The sequence below is a fragment of the Eschrichtius robustus genome, chromosome 14, assembly GCF_028021215.1.
Source record: "Eschrichtius robustus isolate mEscRob2 chromosome 14, mEscRob2.pri, whole genome shotgun sequence".
NCBI lineage: Eukaryota > Metazoa > Chordata > Mammalia > Artiodactyla > Eschrichtiidae > Eschrichtius > Eschrichtius robustus.
In genome coordinates, this window is record NC_090837.1 from 36,086,938 (window position 1) to 36,114,788 (window position 27,851).

The following is a 27,851-nucleotide window of genomic DNA, read 5'->3' on the forward strand; positions in this document are numbered from 1 at the left end:
CCAGAGCTTGCAGAATCTCAGTTCCCCGACCAGGGATTGAACCCAGGCCACAGCTGTGAAAGCCCAGAATCCTAACCACTAGGCCACCAGGGAACTCCCAGCAATTCTTCGTACAAGAGATTCACTCTGCAAAACTACTGAAGAAGAGAAATACGCAATATGCTTAACAAATCAAGACATAATTCTAGTCTACAAAAACATGGAAGTAAATTTTTTCACTAAATTTGGTAGTCATTTATCAATATATCACAGAACTAGAGAAATCAGAAGAAATACAAAGTAAAAGATTCCTCTTTTAAATATCATCCTATAATTTCTAGCCCAACATAACGAATGGTCTTGTATAAAGTATAAAAGTGAATTCCAATTATGTTTAATTATACCTAATAAAAAATTCAAATCTTCACCAGTGGAATATCAAATAAATAGGTCAAGGTACATAATTTTTTATTCCCACTAAAATGAAAACATAGAAAAATGAAATGCTATGTTCCATTTCCACCAAGAATTTAACAAGAGGTTAAGAATAACTGAGGAGAAACACAAGTGAAAAAGATGTAAGCAAATTCTATTAGTAAGATTTAAATATGGTACTACACAAAGATATAAATATTTTCTAGTCCATGTTATTTGTTTTATTGGAGTGTGGTCTAAAGAGTCAGAATACTAGGAATTTATATTATCAGACATTATTTTACTTTGAAATTAGGCTTCCTAACATTAAAAAAATGTAACTAATGCCTCTTTATTGCTTGTCACTTGGGATAGTGATTCTTTAACACTGATTTGATCTCTCTCCAAAATACTTAAATAGTATTTTCAGATACTCAAGTTATTGATGAATTCATAAATGAAATAACTGCTTGCATAAGGTGGAGAAACTTTACCTTATATTTAAGATAATTAATATTTTAAGGCCAAGTGTCCTACCATGAATTTTAATGCTGCTAACCTATCCCTAAACATATACCTGCTAAAAAGAAGCAACCTCTTTTTGAAGTCAAAGGAGGTACTATGTGTTCAAAAAAAAATGAGAAATAATATGAAATTAACATGTATAAAAGTAAATTTATAAATATAATTACATTACCATGAAGAGATGATACCATGAAAATGTTTAGCAGATATAACTGAAAAGACATTATGACAGTAGAAAAATGATAGAAATTAAAACTTTTTTTACTAAAAAGTATTATGTGAAAGTTACATACTAAAAATATTAATCCTACCCATTTCATAATGACTGTAAGTAACCAAGTCATAACCTCAAAAAGCTAAAAAACTCAGAAGGTGAAACTTACCTTTCTGGCACTAATATTTAACACTTAATAAGTAGTAGTTTTACTTACAAGGAATCCAATCTTTCTTTTAGTTAATTCTTATTACCACCATTTTGTATCTTTCTTCAACAAAACAGTTAAATGACTTCCAATTATAAAGAGAGGTTAAATATCATAATATTTTACCAAGGTAACTTTTATGGAGTTTTAAATTTTAAAAAAGGAAAACACACCTATTCAACAGGGAAGAAACAATCTTCTTTATTAACCTCACTGTATAGTCAGAAAGGATTAAAAAACACACATTTCCTGGGCCACAAAACTGTACCAAAAGTATTTCCTTATAAAATAACTTCACAATCCAATAGTCCTGGACTGACACAAAGACATATATTGACATACATTAGCATGAATTAATACACAATTCAAATGTTTTTGCAGCAACTTTCTAGTAGACCCTTATTCCCTTAATGAGGGAGTGTACAACTTCTTTAACCCCTTAAAAATAGTACTAAAAAATTACAAAATAACATAAACATAGAATTAAGGCTGAGACTATATAATCTAGTATTAATAAAGTCAAACAATACTTATAAAATTGCTGTTGCTGCATATTATATATATATACACATATATATACAGGATAAGTCTTTAGAAATTTAAAATGCTACTGCTGTCACAAGTCCACCCATCACTTTAATGTTTTTCCATATATCTTAACATCTGAATTCCCAGATACCTGTGCTTGTCTACGTTTATTCTGAATTCTTAAAAGTTTCCCTGCATATTTACAATTAAATACCTAACCTCTAGAACTTTCCTTAAACACAACAGACATAACAGGTATGTTAAATAAATTCACACAAAAGTAATAAAAAGGTTTGCTTTCAAGAAATAGTTCTAGCATATTCATGATAAACATACTGAAAAATAGTACATACACTTTTCTTCAGGATTAATAAATGCTATGTGTCAGTTTTGCAGTCACTACCATAGTTGCATATCTCTGACACATCTGCAAGACAATGACAACCAAAGGGCATGATGACTGGAAGAATTCCAGTAAACCCATATTGTTCGGTGAGATTCACAAAACTGAATGGTTGCTTCCAGCGTCATCTGGCTAGACACGGAAATACATGTCTAGATACTTGTTATCATCCCCAGAAGTATTCGTCTGTAAGTCACCCTCTTGGTCTTCTGAAACAGAGCTGCAGGAGGCAGGGCATTCTTAGGGAGACCAATGGCCCCCTCTTCTGTCACCTCTCACACATCTGTTTTGGTTATAATCCTGATCAAAATGGAAAAAAAACACAGTAAATTTTAAGTACCAAAGTTTTCCTTTCCTGTAACTCCCTCATCAGACCTGGATGGTTAAGTATCCAGTGGAACTATGTTCTACTAATTATAATAATTCTTGGTATAACAGACAATTAAATCCTTGTATATAACCACTTCTTTCACATGTATGCAACAAACAAACAAAAGCTTAACATAAAAACAGTAGTCAACATATACAGAGGAAGGGATAAGTAATTTGTAGCACAGTTCTCTGGAATGGTATATCCCAGACCCAAATTCTGCAGATTTTTGCCTATTTTCCCCTTTCCTAAAATGAAATGACCATTTAAAAAATTAACAAGAATTACAATGCTCATTAGAGAAAAGTCACAAAACAAAGACAAGCAAAAGGAAAAACACTTAAAAATATCCACAATTCCATTCACGTAGAGATGAACAGAATGAACATTTTAGTATATATTTATGCAGATATTTTCTTATTCAGATATACTTTATTTTTTAATAATAGTTCCCTGAACTGCCATCTCCAAATAGAAGACACACAATTTTGATAAAGAGCTATTTTGTAATCTTTATTAGTAGAAAATCAATTAGAAAACTGAAGCCTCTACTGAAGAAAATGAGTCTATTGCATAGTATATATTGCTAAGTATATTTTGTTGATTCTAAAATCCACATTTTTCCACATTTAACATCTCTGAAATCTACCTTATAATGTCATGAGTTAATTTGCAGTGTTTTCTTTTAATGTTTCATGAAAAATCGTGTTTCTAATAATTACTGACATCCTACAGTTGATGAAATATGGTATATAATCCCTATAAAAGCTAACAATAAATATATAAATAGGTAATAGCCACATACTAATATAAATAATAACATATAAACACACACACATTATGTTACTATTTCCTACTACTGAATTTGTTTCCAATTGTATGGATGAAATATATCACTGTTTCAATACTGTTAAAGATACTTTAATTTCAAGTGCTCTAACATTTTTGATATGGTGTGATTTATGGAGAACAGGCAGAGACTGGGGCAGAGGCTGGGGATGAGGAAATTACTAATTAAACAGTGACTTAAATTTTAAACTGAAATTTAAAGGATTTTAAATTTCCCAAAGGTAAGCAGGATGCAAAAGGGAAGCCATAGGCTAGAATACACCAAATTTGCAACCTAAATCTTCTCACCTGCCACCACAAAGCTAGACGTTTGTTTTCTGTGTGCCAAAAGCTGTACTGACAATATGGTCTCTCTCTCTCTCTCTATGAAAACATTTACACTCCTCCTCCTTTTCTTGATATTCTACAGTTTTGCTATGAATTATCTTGGTATATCTTTTGTCGGTCATTGTGCTGGGCGTTCAATGGACCCTTTCATCCCTGGGAATTCTCTTCCACATGATTTTTCTTCTCCATTTTCTTCTTTCTAGGATTCCTGATAGTCTCAGTTGGTTCTCTACATCTCCTCTCCTTTCTCTTCACATATTTTCCCTATTTTTCTGGGAACTTTCCTTTAGTCCTTTGAATGTTTTTCCCCCTCCTCGCCTGGCTTCCCCCACCCTTAGTCCTTTGAATTTTTAAATTTCAGCAACAGTATTTGTAATCTGTAATCTTGTCCTGGCTGTTTTTTTCTCCTAATACCCTCTTAGTTTCATGAATATAACTCCTTCTGCAATCTAATCAGAAATTACGTACAGTTTTTAAAAGAGTTCGGTTGAATCATCTTCCAGGGTTGGTTTTGCTATTTATCTTGGATCTCCCTTCACATGTTGTTGACTCCCCTCATATGTGTGATGTCTCTTGGTTGTACGATTACATTTAAGAAAGAGGACTGTGCTGCTGGCCTGGATTTCTTCTGCTGTTATAAAAATAGAACTGTTTTCCCATTAAGGCTCCTCTCTGAGTGGGAATTTTAAGGGACAGTGGGAGCAGGGGCGTGGACAAACAGGCTTTGCTTTAAGGGTGCGGCTGGAGAGCCAACCAGTAGGTTACGAGTCCCTAGATGCTGGCAATGGACAAGACTCTAGGGTGCCACCAAGTACACCAGAAGCCAATATACCAACATTTAACTAACTAATTACCATCATTATCTAACTTCCTGGTGGGAGCTTTAATTCCTGGAACAAGGGAACAAAGCTCTCAAAGTTTGGGGTTGAAAATCTGGCATGTTCTAGGCTAGGTTTCCTCTCCTTTTCCATTCTGCTCCCATCCTTCCTGTTTTGGGCTGGACTTCTCTGACTGAGTCCAGGGTTCCACCAGGCACTGTGTCCCACTGTCTCTCGACTATTCCCAGTACCTTCTCCTTTAGTATATTCCAGCCTTGTTTCTATCCTGTAATTCCCAGAAAACCTCAATCAAATGTGAAGGCAGAAGGAAGACCGTTTCAGACATGCAAGGGCTCCAGTTTCTTTCTACACACTTTTCATAAGGAAGTTATGAGAGAAAGAAAGACAAGGAATCCAAGAAACAATGGATTCAACCCAAGAGAGCAGCCAAGGAGGACCCAGAAGGCCTACATGGTTACTAGTTACTAAAGCAGGTGGAAGAATACATGATCAAGTTACATAGTGAAGGAAAAAAGAAAGAAAATTAGAAACTCCACGCAGGTTAACAACATCCAAGAAACAGTCTAAATAAGAACCGGATTAAAATTTAACATGATTTTAAGAACTGATACAGTACAGAAGATTTATTTGACTTTCATGCTTGGAACACTGACTGGCGGCCTAAGTAAGGGTCATGACGTTAGAACCTTACAGAGAGGGAAATGTAATCCTAGCACACACTTTGCCTACACTAAATATTTACATAGCTATAATAATATATGTTGTTTATCACCTTCTACCTTTGAAAAAAGCATGGAGGACTGGGTTGATGGTTACAGGAGAGAATATAACTAAACAATCACGAGAAAGGGTAAGCTCTAAAATAATTCAGAACAATTTAGTCCAAAAGTCATGAGGTGGGCCAGGCAAGACAGACCTCCACACCAAGGTGTTGGGTGGGCTGTGTTGTCTGAAAGCTGATAAAACAAGACCGACATAATGTATACAAAAAACGGAGGCAACAACAGAATAACCAGAACAGTTAAAACAAAGGTTGCCTCTGGGAAACGGGATGGGGTAAGGATACACAGGAGCAAGATTTCATCATCATGAGCTCTTTCAATACCTGTGCTGTCCAATCTGGTAGCCACTAGCCTTGTGTGGCTCCAGAGCACTTGCAATGTAGCTAGTCCTAATAGAGGTTTGCTGTCTTTTGAATTTTGAAGACTTTGTATGAAAAAAAGAATTTAAAATATCTCATTAATAATTTACTATTTGCAGTATGTTGCAATGATAATATTTTGTACACTGTGTTCAATAAAATATACTATTAAAATTAATCTCGCTGTTTCTTTTAAAATGGCTCCTAGAAAATTTTAAATTACATGTGTGGTTCACATTTTACAGTACAACACTAAATCTATACACCAATTCATTTATATACATGTATTACTTTAACGAAAATGATACTATTACTAACAACTTAAATATAAACTAAAACTAAAAAAGAAACTTTAGCCCATACCACCTCTGAATTGCTACAAAATCTTAATTAACAAGATCCAAATTAATGACATCATTTGTAGTTCTGTAGAACTGTAAGGTCCTAGGCTATTTCAGTGCTGAAGCTGCAGGGCAGCCTCAAGAATATGTACTTTAATACTGCTTGACGGGAATTTCCTCACTTGGTCTTTTAAAAAACTGGAAAAATGTTTCCCATCTTCCATAAAAATTATGGCAAACCTACAGAAAAGCAGAAGAAATAATATAATAACATTTTGCCCACTCTTATTTTGATATGCTGTCACTTTTTTTTTCATCCTGTAGTGTTTTAGAGTATATCCCAGACATCATGTTATTCAACTGGTAAATACCTCAGTATACATTTCTAACTGTGTATTTATCTTACTATAAACTCTGTGATGCTGTTATACAAAAAATCCACAATTTCTTAATATATCTAATATCCAGGTGATTTAAAAATTTCTCCAATTTTTTCAAAATTGCATTTTAAAGATTCAAAATCCATATCCAAACAAGGTCTACAATTTGCATTTGATTGTTATACCTTTCAGTTACTTTTATTCTATAACAAACAGTTCATCCTTCTCCCTATGCTTCTTTTATGTCATTAATTTATTAACAAAACCAGTCATTTGTCCTGTACAATGTTACATTCTTGACATTCTAGATTTGGCTAATTGCTTCCTGGTGGCATCATTTAACTTGTTCCTAAATTTCCCTTATTTCCTGTACACTTGGAGTTAAATTGAAGGCCCTTCTCAAATTCGTGAGAGATTTAAGCTTTAATACCTTAAGGTATCTATTGTATGCAATGAATTAACCTCCTTCCTGCGCATCTAGAATGTTAGATGAACTATCCTGGGGAAAAGTCACCCAGTTTTCTGCAGTGCTTATTTCCTGCACAGAACCCCAGCTGAGAAAGGCTGACTGGAAGCTTCATTAGATTCAGGTTATTTCTCTACTGAATCACATAATAGCAAATATCCTGCTTTTTAATCAGTGGGTTCAGGAATGTCCGTCTGATCTTTCCATTATTATCATTACTATTATTTTTTTTCAGGCAAGGCTTTATTGGGGCCCCTCCTACAGCAGGGGGGCCATTATTATTAAGTTTCCCCCTCAACTTTTTACCTAATCATTTGGGTATCCATTGATTATTATTCCCTAAATCTATTATTTTATTAGGAGTGGCCAAAATGTGATGTTTTAATTTTATCATGCTTCTTATACTTTATTCTTATATAAAGAACTTTATAAAGAAGAACTTCTATATAAAACTTTCTCCAATTATTTGGTTACTCTGAAAGTTCATATAAGAAAGAATGAACATGTCTTTTCTATATGAATATATCAATGAGTTGGTGTCACTATCTCACAATTTTTTTGCAAGATATTATTTTGGGGAGGGGCATACTATGGCTTCTGTCTACCTCTCCAACCACCTCTTGGGACTTTCTCTTACCCACTATATTTTAGACTCACAAGCATCTTTTCAGTTCCTCAAATATGCCAGGCTTGTTATTTTCTCAGAGCTTTCATACCTATTCTCCCTCTGACTGAAACCAGTCCCTACATGGCTGGCTTCTCATCCTTCAGTTCTCTGTTAAAATGCATCTTTCCCGACAACCAACATTGTCTTCCCATTATTCTACATCACTTCATCCTTTGTTCTTTTTTTTTAAAAATTTATTTATTTTTGGCTGTGTTGGGGTCTTTGTTGCTGTGCGCAGGCTTTCTCTAATTGCGATGAGCAGGGGCTACTCTTTGTTGCGGTGTGCGGGCTTCTCATTGAGGCTGCTTCTCTTGTTGCGGAGCACGGGCTCTAGGCATGCGGGCTTCAGTAGTTGTGGCACGCAGGCTCAGTAGTTGTGGCGCACGGGCCTAGTTGCTCCGCTGCATGCGGGATCTTCCCGGACCAGGGCTCGAACCCGTGTCCCCTGCACTGGCAGGCGGATTCTTAACCACTGTGCCACCAGGGAAGTCCTATCCTTTGTTCTTTTGTAAAACTTAACATTATTCTATATTTTTACATATAGAAAAAGGTTTACTTTTTTGAATTGTCCTTCTGCACAGGACTGCAGACCTCCCATGGGGGCAAGAACCATGTCACTTTTATTCACCCAGCAACATATAGCACAAAATAATCAAATAGTTACCGAATAAATGTAGAATATGTAGAGGGATAGGGCATAGAATACCAATTCTAAATACCACGGTCTCAAAGGAACTCCTCAAAGGTCAATACGAGAAACTTATTCAGGCAGAGTCTATATTTGAACCTTTTGAAATAATGTATAATAAATCCCAGTACCATGGTATGTTTCTGTGGGATGGCCTTACTAGCATCTATTCTGAAACAGACAATTTTCTTCACTGAGTTAGGATGCAGATGGCTTTGTTGGCTTCTTGGTGAGCTATATAAATGGTACCTGATTTTCCAAAACACATATCATAAGAAACTTCCATATGAGTAATGTACAAATGATTCTGCATACTCTATATTCTATACTTAGGTTGCTGATCCTATGAAGCAGAATGCAGTGTATTAGAAAGTTTCCAAATAATTTGCAAAAATCATTTAGAAAACTGGAGCATCCTAGGAGAAAATAATGATTACATCTTATCTTCATTATCCATCATCCCTCAGTTCAGTTAAAAAGAAACAAAATAATTCTGGTTCAAGGTGGGTAAAATACCCTCATGCTATATTTAAAGTATAAAGAGCCAAAACCTTGACAAACTAAGCAATCGTAACTTTCGGGTCATAGTAGACTCACCTATTTTGTCTTGTAGCTTCTCTTCTCATTCTCTTAGGAGGAATTGGACAGTCTGTCATTGGATGACGCAGTGAGTCATTACACTTACGTGTGGGAGTCATACCTGTAAAGACAGAAAATGTAGAAAATTAACCTTTAAAAGACTGGAATTATTATAAGCAATAAAAGTGAATGTCTTAATTTATAGAAGAGTAATTAATAAATAATACTGAGAATGCTTCTTACTACTCTTGTTGACCGAACAGCTTACAAACATTTGACAGTTCACTTGGAGGTCAAGAGTGTCTGTAATTTAAGTTCTGGATCATTCACATTCTTTCTTCTTGTAGCTGAACTGTCTCTAATCATGAACACTATCTTCATGCAGAGAAAGATGTTAACAGAAAGTACAATACCTAGTTTTTGCTCTATCAGTTTGAGATTCTTTTCTTGTTCATCAAGTTCCTGTTTTTTCTTCTTCATATCCGGAGTGTGAAGGTATTCCAACTGCCCGTTAAGGTCCTTGTTCACACTGCCCAACCTGCACACAGCAGTGCGGTACTGCTGAAGAAGATCTGCAAAGAAACCAAAGACATTCGATTAAATCATATCAAAGCAGTGTTTTAGGAAAGAAGAATCAGCAACACTGAGTGTTGTTACAGTAACATGTGGGAACTACTTTTAACGTTCGATGTAAACAAATAAAATAAAAAAGCACAGTTAAGACCCCAGCACAAGACTGGTGCTGTTAAATATTAATTTTCTTCAGCTGCTTGACTTTAATAAATTTCTGTGTCAGGAAAGAGTTTTCTATATAAAAGCACTCTGAATTAAATCACTCTCTCAGTCAGTGTTTACATCCTGTTTGATACTCAGTATTCAATCTAACTCCACACAAATTTGTGAGAAGGGGAAGAATGCACTAAATATAGCATTATTAGAAAATCCCTGCTTCCCAGTACTGATGAACCTAGTGGCGGGGCAGGAATGATCATGCAGACGTAGAGAACGTACTTGAGGGCACGGGGGGGAAGGGGAAGCTTGGATGAAGTGAGAGAGTAGCTGACATATATACACTACCAAATGTAAAAAGAATGGCTAGTGGGAAGCAGCCGCATAGCACAGGGAGATCAGCTCAGTGCTCTGTGATGACCTAGAGGGGTGGGATAGGGAGGGTGGGAGGGAGGCTCAAGAGGGAGGGGATATGGGGATATATGTATACATATAGCTGATTCACTTTGTTGTACAGCAGAAACTAACATTGTAACAACACTGTAAAGCATTCATATTCCAATGAAGATGTGAAAGAAAAAAAAAAAGAAAATCACTGCTTCCAACAGACATGATCATTACCTTAAACACAGCTTTCAAAAACACTCTTGGATACTTAATTTTTAGAAAGCTTAACTTCCATTACTTTGTTTAAAAATGTATTACATTGGTCAAGTTTGAGACTATTTATTGCCTGTTTGTATGATTTATGAGACACCAAAAATTAAATACATTGACTATACTTTAGTCCAGGGGTCAGCAAACTATGTAGTCCATGGGCCAAGAATGGTTTATACAGTTTTAAATGATTACATTCTAAATGGTTATATAAATATGTTCATAACACCCTCAATTTTGCCTCCTGGCTCACAGAGCCTAAAATATTTACTATCTGACCCTTTGAGACTCTAGTCACACAAAGATGATCAATATTCATGGGAATGGGCATACAAATACCCAAATGTTTAATAAATATATACAGTGGGTTTACATATAAAACTGTGGAAGAAATTATTTGAGTCAGGGTACACAAGATATGAGATATTCTATACTTAAGGGTCAATAACAGTAGTTTTAGAAAACTATCAAGCATTCTGGGAATGAGTGAACAAACACACACCTGTGAACACTTATGAGAATATTCATATATTTAAATATGAATTCCATATGTGTAGCTGAGTGATGACAAGGTCCTTATGTTTCTTAATTCTTTATGATTTATTGGGAACTCAAAGGTAACTAAAAATGTCTGTTTTCTGGTTTGATAGTATTTCTAATTTCATGTTAAAGTTATGTTTTCTATATGCATAAAATTATATTTATTTTGTATGTGAATGAGTTACAAAATTATGTTCAGATCCATATGTCAGGGATGCTGCCTAATTCAGAAGACGACACATAAAAATTTCAAGTCGCTAACGGTTGAAATCCTACTTCTTAACATAATAAGTTAGTTATGAGGTTCTCTTACCTTTTAAATACTCAAGAAATAGTATGTTCAAAAGCTTTAACAGAACTTTAGGTCAACTTGTTATTTATAAACTGAAAGATGGATTGTTAAATACTTCCCATGAAATGGAGCACTAATATTAAGTTCATATTTTATGCGTAAGGTGGACAGAAGCAACTTAATTTAATATGCCTTAGCAATTCCCAATTTTTTGTATATGAAATGTAATTTCTATTTACCATAGTGTCTATAAAAGTCTTTTCTAAGTCATTTAATAAAATTTTGCCAAAGAGAAAAACTAAAAATTCATATTTAATTCTGTTTATAAATGATTTTAGAGCTCTAACATTATATGTTGTCTGAAAATTTTAATTATCTAGGAAAAAAACTAATGATGCTTTACTGTGAAAACAGCAAAATACTTTAAAATAAAAAATTAGGGACTTCCCTGGTGGTCCAGTGGGTAAGAATCCGCACTCCCAATACAGGGGGCTGGGGTGCAATCCCTGGTCAGGGAACTAGATCCCACATGCATGCTGCAACTACGAGTTTGCATGCCGCAACAAGGACCCTGCGTGCCGCAACTAAAACACGGCGCAGCCTAAATAAATACATAAATATTTTTTTAAAAAAAGTGTAGCTTAAAATTAAAAATAAAATAAAATTAAAAATTAGTTCATGTAAAGGGACAAAAGCTCAAATTACAGTGTGTTTATTTCTCTATGTTACGTATTAAGAAAGATTATTTCAGTGTATCCAGGGGTAGACTCTTCGGCAACAAACCAGAGCAGAAGTTCTAGTAAACTCTGTCACCTAATTTTTAGGTGACACATTGTTCACTGAGGCAGATCTGGAAAAATATATAGAAAAGGATAATGGAGAAGTAAATTATCTCAATTATGTAATTCAGGAAAAAAACATTTTTCTTTCTACTCTTTTGTGTCACTGTGCAAATGAACACATACACTGTCCTGAACTTGGCAAAGTTATCTAACTTTTTTTTTTTAAACATCTTTATTGGAGTATAATTGCCTTACATATCTAACATTTTTGAGGCTCAAATTCCTCATCTGTAAAATGAGGAGAACAGCAGTAAATGAAATAATTCAAGTGACAAGCTTAACAATGTATGTGGGACATAATAAGCCCTCAAATAGTAACTTATTATTCTCTTGAAAATTGCTTATTCATATGTTATCCACCTATTTTTCTATTAGTCTTTGCCTTTTTTCTTGATTTTTAAAGGTTGCTTTTAATAATAAGACTATAACACCTTTGTCTACCATATATACAATTTTCCCCAGTTTGTCATTTGCCCTTCCATTTTCTTCAAGGTGCTTTAAAATTTTTATGTAAACTTTAAAAAAATTAACTATAAAATGTTTTCTCACATGTGCCAGTACTTGTCTGTCAAAAAGCCCTTCTCTCCAAGGTGGGTGTTTCTATTTTAGATAGGCTGATCAGGGAAGTCCCTGAAGGTGTGACATTAAAGTATAGAACTGGAAAGAAAAGAATCAAGCCATGAACATATCTGGGGCAAAACCATTGTAGATAAGGGAACATTAAAATAAAGTGTTCCTTTCAAGATTAAACTTTCTTATTTCTATTCAACTGTGCTAAGAACTTCCTGAACACAGGTGAAGAATGGTGGTACTATAAGTTTTCTTTGCCTGTGCCATTTTGGGAAATAAGTTTGTTATTAGTTTCATAAGATGCCCTGAGTGATCTCCATATTTATCTATATTCTGCAACAAATTATATTTGAAATTCACTTATGAAAAACCTATAGGATGGAGTTAACTTTTTGAACACTTCTTCAGGCAATAGTCTGTATAAGTTTTCTTCCTTATTTAAGTCAATTTTGTTCATTTGCAATTTTCTAGAATTTAGTCCACTTTATTTGGACATGCTAAATGTATTTATAATATTATGAAAACCTAAGAAATCTCTGTATCTGAATGCATCCTTTGAGCCATTACTCCTATTGTATTTATTTTTGCCCAAAGACCATCTTTACGAATTATATATTCAATACAAGGGTTTTCTTTTTTTGCAATCCATTTGGTTGTACTTGTTTCTTGAGATGTATTTTTTCCCTCCTCTCATTTGAGTTGAATTATTAATTTGTTTTTCTCATTTAATAATAAAAGCGTTAAGCCTGTAGGTTTACATTTGATCTCAGCTGTCTTCATGCCTCCTATGTATAATGTGTAATATTCTCATTCTTTTTAATATTTAAACTTTTTTTGACAAAATAGTTGTTTCTAAATATCCACTATTTGAGCTTACTTTGGGAGGAAAGGAATAAGTTATTTTTTAGTTCTGTTACTATCCTAAGTAAATTTTGCTTTTTGTAATTTGTAGTCTCATTGTAGCTGAGTAGCAGTTTGATCAACTGAATTTATGGCCATTTTTTGTGACATATTAGCTTCTTACCTAAGAAGGTACTGGTATTACAACTTATTAGGTAGAAAATTCCTTGTTTTTTGACTAACAACCTGTCATGGATTAATGGTTTCTCGTAACAATATTTCTGTCTCTGTATAATCATCAGTTTTAAGAAATTTGATTATGTAATTTATTGAATCAAGTTAATTAACTTTTGGACCTCTAGTATGGAATATATCTGTTATCAAAATGAATCTATCTTTGTCCTTTTAGTGCCATTGCCTTGAATTTAACTTTGACACTAATACTGTTACTTGTGATTTCGTCTATTCAATGTTTACATTTCATCTTTGTTAATTCTTTAATTTTACACTGTATTGGTGTAGAAGGGAGTTTCTTATAAAAGATATAAAGCAGTGTCATGGAGAGAATAGGCTTCAGGTACAGCTGGCTCTGGGTTTGAGTTCTGTTCTATGGCTTACTGACCATGTGGCTTCTCATGTCATTTAAATTTCCACGCTTCTCTCTTTACTCACTTTATTTAACTCTACTTCCTGGCACATGTTAAGCACTCAATAAATGGCAGCTATTTTTAATATATCCTGGTACTAGATTTTTAAAATCTGAATGTCTTTAAATGAAAGAACTTCATGTATTCACATGTTATTCAAGGTCTTATTTCTAATCATCTTATTTTACAACATGTAAATACTCGTTTTTTCTTCTGTTTTATGCTCTAAATTTATTTGCTCTTATTTCATTATCTCATATCAAATACTATAATGCAAAACACAGTCTAAGCAAAATTAGAAGGCACTCTGCTTTTAATTGTGCTAGTAAGCAGGCAATTTTTGTGGTGGTAGTCTAGTTCAAAATTGCTTTTTCTCTGCAAACAATCCCATGATACACAAGGAAGAGTTTCCTCAAAGCTCTGTTCTATCTGATCCTTACTATGGCTGGCTGATTCCAGAGGAAACTTCTCTCTCCTAGGGGTTGTGGGCTCTGAGTCATGTTAAGAGATGCCCTTCCAGGTGAAGATGCAAGGAGCTCAGGCTGCTCAATGTCCCAGAGCCATCCTTGTTTTTGTCTTGGCTGTTTCCAATCTCCTTTGAACGTGTAATTTCCTCCACTTTCTTTCCAATACATTCCTGTTACACTTAAAAGTGGTCAGGCCTGGTTGCTATCGCTTAAAATCAAAAGTACTTTATACATATCCAGTAATCTTAAATTGTCTCATTGGATTTTTCAAACCGTTTGTCTAATATTTGAGTGCTTATTGTTGAATCATTAGTCTGTATGTGGAGTGTATCTTTGAAGATATTTACCAAGAAGAAAAAGTAACTGTTATATTTTTTAAGTCCTTGCATTATCTGTTAACTTTACATGTTTGACAAACCAATAGGGCACAGAAATCTTTAATTATAATCTTTTCATCCCAAAGATCTACAGATAAGGCCTTACTGTTATACTGACAGTCAGATGCCCAGGTAAACTGGAAATTCTGTCAAAAATACCTGTGCATTTTTAAAGTTCCACAGGTAATTCCTTTTAGTTTGGGATCCACTGCCATAAACTGTAGTGCTGGAGTGATAAGAGTTGAGGGTTTTTATGCTGATTCACTGCCTCTGACTAAATTGTTTTCTCTTATTTCTTATCAGTTTGTTTAGCTGTTCACTTATTTTCTATAGAGAAGATTTTTTTCATGCATTCACTGCCATCAATAACAGAAGTATGAAACTCTGTATTGTTTATAATTTAAACTTTCTGTATATTATGATGTTTTGACATCTTAAAAAGCCTTTCTGGCTGGCGAGAGATTGCCTCGCCTGGGATGAGCCAATTCTTAGAGACAGCTAAGGGTCTAGCATGCCTCTGATACACAAACTAACCAATCCAGAGCCAAGCTTCCTCTATCTGGCCCCTGCACCCCAAGGAGTAACATTCCTCTGCCTTAATCATCTCAGAGCCAGGTACCAGGCAACTAGCTAGAAACCATGCCTAGAGCCCAAAGACCACTCAAATTATTCAAGCTAGTCAACCCTAAGCTGTTGACCTTGTCACCCCTTTGCTGCAGAAACCCCAGTAAAGGCTGTGGCTGAAGCACTCTCCTTGCTCCTGTCTTCTGCCTGCTGACCACCCTGGTGTTCTTCCATGTGGCCCCTGTGTGGCAGGCTGTGCCTCCTGTCCCTAGGACCTGTGAGTATAATAAACTTTGTTTTCCTGAGCCTCTCTTATGTCTCCTCTTGCAGCTGCACCTGACTATTTCATAAAAGAAAATATGCGATATCCTACCATCTTTCTCAATTACTATTTTAAACATTGCTGGGGGATGAAGTAATAACGCCAAACTGGATACTACCCAAATTCCTTAACAGCAGAATAATAAAGAAATAAACTGTGGTATATGTGCACAGTGGGATACTATCCTGCAATTAAAATGAACTACAACTACATACACAGTGTTGAACAAAGCCAGACACACAAAGCAGCGTGGATTGCATAATTCCATCTACATAAAGTACAAAAATGGGAAAAACTAAACTATGCTCTTTTAAGTCAAGAAAGTTGTTATACTTTGGAGAGGGGGTCGGGCTGTGACTCGAAGAGTCCTGAGAAGCCTTTTGTGGGGCTGATAATGTTCTATTTCTTAATACAGAAGCAGTGTTCATTTTGTGAAAAACTTGTATATTTATGAAATGTGCACTTTTCTCTATGTATATTACACTTAAAAAAATTAACAACAAAATGTGGTGTATACATACAATAGAATATTATTCAGTCTGAAAAAGAAATTCTGCTACATACTACAACACTGAAGCGCCTGGAGGACATTATGCTAAGTGACGTAAGCCAGTCACAGAAGGGCTAAGACTCTGATTCCACATACATGAGGCGCCTACAGGAGTCAATTCACAGAGACAGAAACCTGGGCAGTTGCCAGAGGCGGGAAAAGATTTCTGAAGATTGGCGGCAGAAGGGTGTGAATGTACTTAACACTAGTGAACTGTACATGTAAAAATAATTAAGATGATAAACTTTGTTATATGTATTTTATTACAATTTACTATATATTTTTAAAGTTAACAACAAACTGCTTTTTGCTGGAAAAGTAGATATCCAAGCGTATTAGAACTATATAAGATTAAGAGCAAACAGGCTCTTAGATGATGGCCTGCAGGGGACGCTCCTGTAAAGTATAAGCACTTCAGAGCACAGATGTACAGACAATTATACCGGCCAACTATAAATAAGGGGACACAGCCTGCAGAAGGGAAAATGGGGGAGGGAGGTCACATGTCACACACACTAAAAAAGATATATCTAGATAGTTACCAACTTTGATACAAAAAGAACTATTATGATTTGATGACATACTGGTTTCCTCAACAAGGAAATCTTTTATTTCAAGATAAGAATGAAAATATGAAGGAAAACCTACTTCCTATATACGTATTTTAAAACTATTTGGTGTAAGAAAGCTGGAAGTACTGGACAAAAACATCTTATTCATATCTGTTACTGGTTACGTTTTGATGTTAGAGTCTCGATAAACAAGGTCCAAATAAAGGGTTAAAGTCAAATGAGAAATTATTAAGTACTTATTTAACCTACCTATTTGTTCCCCTAAGATCAGGCACTGTTTTGGTACTGGAGCTCCAAAGACCATTCCCCGAAGTTTATCCATTGGAGGAGCTTTATTCTGAAGGCCCCCAAACTTTCCATTACTTCGAATGCGATCTCCATCTCTGGTCAGCAGTGTAGGACAGTGTGTAATTTTAACAACCTATTGTAAGTAAATGGATATTAATTAGCGAGTCTATAAAACTTATTTCCACTGCTCTAAGAAAAGAGAAATCACTTAAGGGTTCTGAGATAAGAAATGACATGATCATGATAGTATTTTCACAAAATTAATTACCTAGTGATGTGTAAGATGACTGGGGGAAAAAACCAGAGGCAGGGAGATGAATTAGACTACCTCTCAAGTGTTAGCCTAAACTAGAATAGTGACAACACAAATGGAAAAAAGTGAAATTGACGACCTGATTGATGGCTTGATTGATAAGAGGAAGGAAGAGAGAGGGACAAGCCAGAGACCTGTGTGCTTCTGAAACCCAAGGTAGTACCCAGCCTGTATCACTAGCTCAGTTTCCTTCTGTTAGACAGAAGTTTTCCACATGACCAAAGGCTAGCAAAAAGGATACTATATTAGACTGAAGAGAATACAAACTCAAAAGCAAAGGGACAAATCTTCAGAGGACAATACTACGAGTTCAGTTGTAGGAGGAAAAAGAGCTGGTGAGTTGAGAATTGGGGGAACTAGAATTATATAGTAAAACCTAAGTCATGGAAAGGGAAGTAGAAAGTGTTAGTCAAGAACTAAATTCTTCAGAGAAGTCAGAGAATAAAAGAAAAACACTAGATTTAGTATTTTATGATCTTCAAGAATATTCTTTCAAATAAAGGTCTAGGATATACAAAAATAAAACGTTCAACTTCACTGGTAACCAGTAGTGGAACTGAAATAACTTGAAGTGGAATTCAAATGAGATATTTTCACTACTCAAAAATGTTAAAATACACACACACACACATACATACACACACACACCACACAATGTTGGAGAAAGGGTCTTCTTGTACTAATCTGCTCTGGGACAGCCCTTCTCAAAGCAAATGTGACAAGTGTTTAAAAGCTTAACAGTTAGGGACTTCCCTGGTGGCACGGTGCTTAAGAATCCGCCTGCCAATGCAGGGGACACAGGTTCGAGCCCTGGTCCGGGAAGATCCCACATGCCTCGGAGCAACTAAGTCCGTGCGCCACAACTACTGAGCCTGCACTGTAGAGCCCGAGAACCACAACTACTGAAGCCTGCGCGCCTAGAGCCTGTGCTCCCCAGCAAAGAGAAGCCACGTCAATGAGAAGTCCATGCACCGCAACAAAGAGTAGCCCCCGTTCGCCACAACTAAAGAAAGCTCACGCACAGCAATGAAGACCCAACGCAGCCAAAAATAAATAAATATATTTTTTTAAAAAAAGCTTAACATTTTGCATGACCCAGCAATTCCACTTCTAAGAATATTCTGAAAAAAATCATCACAGATGTGAACAATGTGCACTGAAACATTGTTTTAATAATGAAAAATATGAAACTTGCACATTTCAATAAGTTACATAAATAAATTATGGCACATCCACATAATGAAACAGAATGCATACATTAAAAAAATGACTAAAGAAGAATAATTTAATAACATGTAAAAACACCTAATCCAATCTAATACTGTGGATTAAGTAGTTTCTGAATTATAAAAGATTAAATAAAATACAATTTTTAAAAACGAAAAGCAATAGGACATGTAATAGAAAATCATGACTAGTATTTATTCTTTTAATATAATTCCAAGGTAATTTACAGATATTTTCCCATCAAACTGGCTACTTTCTATAAAATTTAAATGCAACAGAATGTCTATTTCAAGAAAATCTGTGGTGAATTCTTTGGTGAAACGAATCTTAGTAAAACAAACTATCACACCTTACTTTCTTAGTTTTGCTTTGGATTTGTATGTTTCCTAAAAGTGAACATTAAAAATACAGACTGAATTAATGGACTATTATCATATTATTATTATTATTATTAAATTATAGTAAAATTATTCTTATTAAATTATCAAATTTCAGGCAATGTTTTTACAGATTTAGTACCATCTTAAATAACAAACACACTCAAATTTCTTGTCTATTTTCTTGTTAACACACTCACTGAGTTACAGGCCTCTGGTAGAAGGGACAGTTTTTCAATTCTCAAATGGCATGGAAGAAAGGAGAAATGACAAGTTGCTATTTAATGGGTACAGAGTTTCAGTTTTACAAAAAGAAGAGAGTTCTGCAGGTTGGTTGTACAACAATGTGAATGTAATTAACACTACTGAACGGTACACTTAAAAATGGTTTAGATGGTACATTTTGTTATACGTATTTTACTATAATTTACCATTAAAAGAAACTTCAGTCCTCACTAGGCACTATATTAGGACAAAAAAGATCATGACAGCTTTTACAAATTCAGTGAGTGAACAACAGTGCTACAGTTCTGGGCAGTACTTATTCACAACTGCTGTAAGGATTAGCAAGGGATGGAATCAACAAGGAGTTGAAGTAGTATAAACGGCATGAAGAATTTAGGAAGAGAAAACGATAACAAAGACTACTGAAACCTAACAATATCACCAAGAGATGTCATAAAAGCCTTTTCTTAGGAGAGCTTTAAAACAATATTTAATTGGTGGAGTGACCTCATTAAAAACTTTGGAAGCAAAAAATCAGTATGTGCTATTCCAGGTGTCCCCAACCCCCGGGCAGCACAGCAGAAGGTGAGCAGCAGGCAAGTGAGCAAAGCTTCCTCTGCCGCTCCCCATCACTCGCATTACCGCCTGAACCATCCCCTCCCACCCCACTCCATCCTTGGAAAAACTGTCTTCCATAAAACCGGTCCCTGATGCCAAAAAGGTTGGGGACTGCTGTGCTATACCAATTATGAGGAACAAATGCTGTCCCCGCTTTTGTCACATATGCTGTTACTTAAAAAAAATTTTTTTTTGATGTGGACCATTTTTAAAGTCTTTATTGAATTTGCTACAGTATTGCTTCTGTTTTTGGTGGGTTTTTTTTGGCCATGAGGCATGTGGGATCTTAGCTCTCCAAGCAGGGACTGAACCCACACCCCTGCATTGGAAGGTGAAATCTCTCTTTTTTTTTTTTTTTTTTTTTGGCTACATCAGGCAGGTCTTAGTTGCGGCACGTGGGCTTCTCTCTAGCTGTGGTGCGCGGGTTTCTCTCTGGTTGTGGCGTGCGGGTTTTCTCTCTCTAGTTGTGGCACACAGGCTCCAGAGCATGTGGGCTCTGTAGTTTGCGGCACGCAGGCTCTCTAGTTGAGGCATGCGGGCTCAGTAGTTGTGGCGCATGGGCTTAGCTGCCCCGCAGCATGTGGGATCTTAGTTCCTCGACCAGGGATTGAACAAGCGTCCTCTGCATTGGAAGGCACATACTTTACCACTGGACCAGGCAGTCCCTGAAAGGTGAAATCTTAACCACTGGACTGCCAGGGAAGTCCCTCTTACTTCTTTTTTGAAGCTATGGATTGGTGTCTTTCATCAGTTCTTAAAAGTTTTCAGCCATTAGTTCTTCAGATATTACCTGTGATCCTTTTATCCTCCTCCTCTTGGCACTCTGATTAGATTTTTAAAAAATATTTTCTCATTCTATCCTTAGTGACTACTCAGCCTCTCTCTCTTACATTCCTTCTCTCTGGGCTGCAGTCTGGATAATTTTTCTGACCTATCTTCCAATTCACTAAATTCTCTATTAAGCTGTTAAGTCTGCCCAGTATTTAATTTTTATTATATTTTTTATTTTTAGATGCTCTATTTGACTTTTTCAAGTCTACTTGCTCTTATCTTCTTTTCAACACTTTCATTTCTTAAAATATATTATAAAATATATTAATACATATTTCAATGAATATTTAATATTTCTTAAATATTAATATTTATATATTTAAAATATACTTTAAAATATTTGCTCTTATGTTCAGTATGTTTTCCACTTAGTGCTGAAGTTCAAGAAGGGTAATTTTCTTACAGTCTCTAGAAGCACTTAGGAGTTGAGATGGAGGGGGCAAGTTAATTTCTTTTGTTCAGTCTTATACTAAGGGGTTTAAGCCCTTTGGGGGGGGGTTCCAGTTTATTGGGAAAGAGGTCTTTGATCAGATTCCCTACTTTGGTATGTCTCACCCTCTGAGCCTTTCAAAGGAGTGCAAATTGATGCTCAAGTTCCATTAGTTTGACAAATGTTCTTAAAGCAAAATCTGGCTTCACTGTTATGTTCATCTCTGGGTTCCCACCCTCACTTAGAATTCTTACTTTCTTGCCAGTTCATACGGTAAGATATATATCTTAATGATATATATAGCCAGAACTAGCTTTTTGAAATGGCCTTTTAGTTTACCTCTGCTAGAATTTCCTTTGGCTACCCTAGTTGTCTAGCCCATCTCTGCATAACCCTCAGTGCCTAGTGCTGTGCCTAGTGATATACTGGAGCCAGCATTTACTGGGTCATGAGAACCGGGTCTCCTGAATGCCTCATTCAATGACCACACGTAGGCAGCTGGAAGTCAGCTATGATATGAGTATTCACACTATGGGGGCTGGCAAAAGCTACAGATCAGGGTCCCAGCACCCCACTCTCCAGAGCCAGCTGTTCAACATTTAATAGCACCCCACTGTGTCTCACACACACTAAGTGTCCAAATAATGGACTGAACTAACTAGAATCTTCCAGTTATTACCCAACTTGTTAATTCTATGCTCACTAGTAAGCTTCTCATCTTCTCCTAATAGATTCCATGTTGTCATACCACTTAATGGGTATGCTTTCTAGCCTATAATTCAGGACATACAAGCATGCATGCTAATCACCACCTGAATACAGCAGCTCCTCCACCCACAACTGTTTTCTGGTATAGTACAGTAGAGCCATTGTTAGGCTCATAAGGAACCATTCGTGAAGATGCCACATACTTTTACACAATCAGTTGTTTAATTTTCAATAATCTCACTAATTTAGCTCTCCTAAATTCAAGACACTTTTTATTTCTTCTTAACTGGGCCCAAAGAAAAACTGTTCTGACTAGTTCTATTTCTGCCATGAATTAGGACTATGACTTGATAGAGAACCATTATTTGTTTTGAACTTAAGGTTTCTCATCTAGAAAGTGAGAGTATATGATTTTTAAGGTATCCATGACTTTAGAATACACTATGTATTGGTACTGGATCATATTTTAAACCGACCTCTGTTTTCTCTTAAGTAACTGCATCCTTACTTTCAGCTATAATAATTTGCAAGCCTATAGTGTTTACATACATGTTTATCACCTACTATTTCCAAGTCCCTAACACCATATTTATTAAATTTAATACTTCTTCTGTATCAAAGAATTCAAAGACCTCTGGATTTCAGATCCAAAGAGAGCATTCCTCTACTGAAATTTTACTCTATTTCTTATTTTATTATTTTATTCAATCTTTACAACAGCCCTCTGAAAGGTGTTTCTTCACAGTAGATTGCCTTTCTTTTCTCATTAAGTAAAACTTAGAAGTAATATCGAAGGGATGATCTTTCTTAATATATACAACAGTATACAATATATTCTCCCATCTTATTTAAATTACATAAGCTTATTTTTAAAAGGGCATCATCTTATACTTTATCATTTGGCAACTTTTCAACAAAACAATATATTTTGTACGTCTTCCTTGTTAGGATATATCAATCTGCTTTATGTCTTTTTAATAGCTACATACTACTCTACTGTATAAATTACTGTAGTAGAGTTGTGCAATCCCAACTGATGGACTTCACACTGCTTCCAAAGTGTCTTAAAAATTCTTAAATATTCTTTTTTTTTAAACATCTTTATTGGAATATAACTGCTTTACATCTAATGAATATTCTTGTACATATCTTTATATACTTGTGGGAGCATATCTGTAAGATAAATTATTTTAATACGTTGTGATGGTACAAAGATGGCGGCAACTTCTTTGCCCCTCCCATGGAGAGGAAAGAGTCTATTTCAAACTCCCCACTCCCCGATGTGGGTCTGTGCTGGCCAGATTCTGAACCGAATGTACTTCCTGACGCTGGGACTTAAGAGACCTGCAACTTCTGCCATCACTGATCTAACTTCCCTTCTTAGGTCCCAAATGCCATTTGAAAAAGCCCCAGCAGCCACAAGGAGAGGTTTGCATAGAGAGATCTAAGTCTGCCAGCCTACCAAGTGCCTATCCAGTAGCCAGTATCAACTAGCCAGTACAGGTGGGAGATAAACTAAGTAGGAACTAATTCATTTTCAAAAATAATTTCAAGGAAATATTTCCAACCCAGAACTTGCTGGGTTGGACTGTTTTTCCTCCCCAGCCTGTTCAGCTAACAAAATGTTCTTGAAAAAGAAATGGAAAGCCTCAGGGCTAAGATAAAATCCAGGGTACAGCCAGTAAAATGTGGCCTCAAAGTCAAATATCAAGTGAAGGATGTCCCTATGTTAAGACCTCAGAAAGATTTAAGGCACTGCTTTCCAGATCCTCTTAGCTAGAAAAAGGTTTCTAAAAGCCTTAATGGCATTATCTCACACACCCGTGAGTGGAGGTGAGAACAATGACCCCAGCAGACAGCACCAGCTGAGCCTCTGGCCAACTCCAGCTGAATCCCGGATGGCTACCAGCATCAACTGCCAGCTATGTGAGTGAGGCATTTTGGAGCTTTCACCATCTCAGTGCAACTAGCTAACACTACTGGGAGAAACCCACAGAGAAATGAGAAATAATATGTTGTTACTGTTTAAAGCCACTAACTTCTGAAGTGTTTGTTATGTAGCAATAGATAACGGAAACATTTATATTGCCAAACTGCTCTCCAAAAGTATTATGGGTTGAATTGTGTCCCTCAAAATTCCTATGTTGATGTCCTAACCCCCAGTTCCTCAAAAATGTGACCTTATTTGAAGACTGAGTTTCTACAGAGGTAATCAAGTTAAAATGAGGTCATAACAGTGGGCTCTAAGCCAATGAGTAGTTTCCTTATACAAAACGGAAATTTGGACACAGATATGCATAGATGTGAACAGACACAGGGAGAAGATGACCATCTACAAACCAAGGAGAAAGGCATGGAACAGACCCTCCCCTCATAAGCCCTGGAAAGAACTGACCCTTCTCACACCTTGAATTTCGGTTTTAAGCCTGCAGAACTGTGAGACAATACATTTCTACTGTTTAAGCTACCCAGTCTGTGGTGCGTTGTTACAGCAGCCCTAACAACTAATAAACAAGGGCTACGTCAAATTACATTTCCAACAACATTATCTGAGTGTACTCTTTTTCAATACCACCATCAATAACAGATATTGATTTTGAGTCTTAGGACAATTTCATAAACATCTCATTTTAATTTGCATCTTGGCAAATTCATTCCTATATTTTGCCCAATTTTATGCTGCTTATCAATCTGTAGGATTTAAACTGGTTTTGACAAGGTTACTTAGTCATTTGCACATGTATCCTAAAATAAAATTATTTCTATACAGAGATATATATTAAATTTTTAAAGTACACATTAAAATTGGAGCTACAAATTAAAAAATAATTCAAATACATACCTCTTTTCTATAATGATTGGCAGCATCCAAATTATCCAAAATAATGGTGTCTCCTAACAGCATACCAAATACTAAAACATTCAATTAACAAATTATTAAAATTATGACATATTTTTTGGTCATATTAAAATATTAACACAAACTTCTGGTGGTGAGCATGCTGTTGTGTACTCAGAATTTGAAATATAATGACTGTGCACATGAAACTTTTATTTTTAAAAAACTGAGATATTTTTTAAAATCTTAACATATATTACAAAGTTTTATTAGAAATAATGCTAATAACATAAGAATTTTATTCAATATTTTCCTCTAACAGGAAAAATGAGAGAAGTAAATATTAATAAAACTATCACTTATAAATTAAATAAGAACATAATTTTCCATAGTCAGTAATTTATGTATCTGGATCACAAATGTAACATCTGTATAAAAAAAGCCATCATAATTTCCTTTACCTGTTTCACAATGTTCTACATTATCTGGAAATGTTAACAAATCTCGGGCAAAGACGGGATCTCCAATGGGTTTAAAATACGATTTTCCATTTCGGTAATGAGGCAGAGGTCTGAATTTTAAAAAATTTTAAACAAAACATGTAACTTTTAATCAAAAAATATATACTATGAAAAACATATGAATATACTGATTATTTTTGTGATCATTTAATCAACTCCCTATGCACAGGTAATACTCCTAAATTATTAACCGTTATGTCTTTAGAAATGAAAATGATATTTACCATTTAAAATATCTTAGTTTTATCTGTACTGCTATCATCATATTAGTTTGTAAAATCAATATAAACTAACTTTTGTTTAGTTTGACAAAGAAAGGAGAGAAGCAGCCTCTCAAGCTGGCCCTAAACGAGGATGCCAATGATATGACTGTCTCATGTGGAGAGTGGCCCTAGAATAGACGGCGGGAAGGGGCAAGGCCCAAGACTGAGCATACGAGAGGGAAACAGCCCAGTACACTGGCCGCCTGTCCTCTGACACACTGTACAGAATAAGCAACTGAAGTCCAGGGATAACAATGAGATTCAAGAGATGGAGACTGACTGGGGTGTCAGGGCTTACCCCTTCCACATACGGTAGCTTTTCCCAAATCTTGTAGGTAGGAGTAGAGGTTGGGGTGGCTTTAAGAGCTAGTTAACTCAATCCCAATAACAGGCACAATACCAGAAAGAGAGAATAACTAGCTTTTACAGCAAGCATTAGCCTTAAATACCAGATTCATACTTTCCCTAAATCAAGAATTCTTAACTTGGTCCTCAGGTATTATGAAATAAAAGAGAGGACCTCCTGGAAGTAAAATTACTTTTACAAAAATTATTACCCTTATAAACACAGTCATTATGATTTGACAGGATTTCCCATGTTGTTTAAAATGGGTGCTGACTGGTAGCAGAGTAGGAGATTTTAGAAGCAGATAGATTTGAGTTCAAATTCCAGCTGTTTGCTAAATCTATTTTTAGATTACAAAGTGAAATAAAATGTTAGTTTAATGACACAGTAAGCTCTTAATATTAGTTTCCATTCTCCTTCAAGTCCCCATACCTACCCAACTGTACACCTTGCAAAGCTTCGTTTAGGAATCTAAGAAAATTATTGGTCAATACTCTGTTGCACATTTTAATTTTTTTGTTTTGTTACCACCATTTCGTTTTAGTCTTTTAAGGTAGATTTTTAAAAATAGCCAAAAATTAGAGAACACATAAAATATTTTAAATTTTAGATTAAAAATGCTAATTGGTTTGCATGGTTATTTCCTAAAAACATATTTTGAAAAGTAAATGGGAAAACACTTAAAGAAACCAGATTTATATTAAAACAAAGATGTAACATCTTTAAAAAAAAAAAAAAAAAAGGTGTAACATCCTAAGTAGATGGTCTCTTACATTTCAACTTTGCTAATGGCAGTTCCAATAGAGAAACCTTCTCTACCTAAATGATGGCTGCTTATTTTCATACGACATAAATAGGACAAAAGACATGTATCTATACTCTTACTCCAAATGAAGGTGTTCCATATTCTGTTAAGGATAATGACATCTTACCATCCTTCCTGTTGCAAAGGCCAAAAATTCGCTTTGGGTTTGTGTGTTTGTGTGCTTGTATGTGTATCTCTCATACATACAAATAACATTTAATTGGCAAATTAAACTTGGCCAGCATATATGATCAAATACACTGCAATACTGATCTTAACGAAGATCATATTTGTGATGAAGACAAAAATAATGCAGATACTTTGAGTCACTTCTCTTTTTTAAGCGTCTTTTAGAGAAATTTTAAAATTCGGTGATTTGATAAAAAATAGAAAAGAAATTTCTGAAAAAAATCATTACTTTCACTTTTTTCTAACCTTTTCCAATCTGGAAGAGTCTTCTTATAAATAGAATCAAGGGGCAACACCTGCTGACGACCTTGGGTTTCGTCATAGATACGACGTGCAGCATCAGTGGTCAGGGTGACCACACAGTCCATGTCACTTGCCAGATGCCAAGAAATAACCATTGCGGCTCTATCATCTTCAATTTGTGCCAAGTGTGCAATCTATAGCCCATTTTACAAATCAAGTAAAAAAGTTTTAAATATATATAAATCTGACATTAAATATTTTAAAAGCCCAAGTCTAAAGCAAAAACACTTTTTGAAACACTCACATAAATTAACAAAAAAAAATCTCAAACTGTAAAAGCTTACTGGCTTAAACATATTAAACTGTCTCTTCTATTAAATTTTTAAAAACTGTTCCACAGATTAAACTACAGTAAATTTTGCAAGTAACCAAATAAAAATATTTGGAATATTATCAGCTAGGTGATGTACTTTTTCCCCCACATTTAATATCTCTACTATTGGAGTGTGTCAACTGGTAAAGTAATCATAAAATACACTTAAACCTAAATATAGTTATATACTATACCCTTCTAAGTAGATCTTTTACTCAGATGATTTTTCAGAAAACAAATCTAAACATCACAGATAAGAATCATTTCTTCTGCTTATATAAACACTTTAGAGCTTAGAATTAACAGTCACTCTCCTATTTACAAATACAGCTGACCCTTGAACAACGTGGAGGTTAGGGCCACTGACC

The 27,851-nt window shown here is 35.3% G+C and overlaps 1 protein-coding gene across 1 annotated transcript in view; it reads right to left on the reverse strand.

The window, feature by feature from the left end:
* Window positions 1-1,525: 1,525 nt before the first annotated feature.
* Window positions 1,526-27,851, reverse strand: part of SMCHD1 (structural maintenance of chromosomes flexible hinge domain containing 1) — a 133,872-nt gene continuing 107,546 nt past the window's right edge. Inside the window, exons 42-48 of the mRNA XM_068562948.1 lie at window positions 27,114-27,304; window positions 25,205-25,314; window positions 24,747-24,817; window positions 17,137-17,308; window positions 9,332-9,490; window positions 8,937-9,039; window positions 1,526-2,571 (exon numbers count right to left, since the gene is read on the reverse strand). Coding sequence (XP_068419049.1) covers window positions 2,547-2,571; window positions 8,937-9,039; window positions 9,332-9,490; window positions 17,137-17,308; window positions 24,747-24,817; window positions 25,205-25,314; window positions 27,114-27,304 — 831 coding nt within the window. The 3' untranslated portion in view covers window positions 1,526-2,546. The remainder of the gene's footprint in view (window positions 2,572-8,936; window positions 9,040-9,331; window positions 9,491-17,136; window positions 17,309-24,746; window positions 24,818-25,204; window positions 25,315-27,113; window positions 27,305-27,851) is intronic.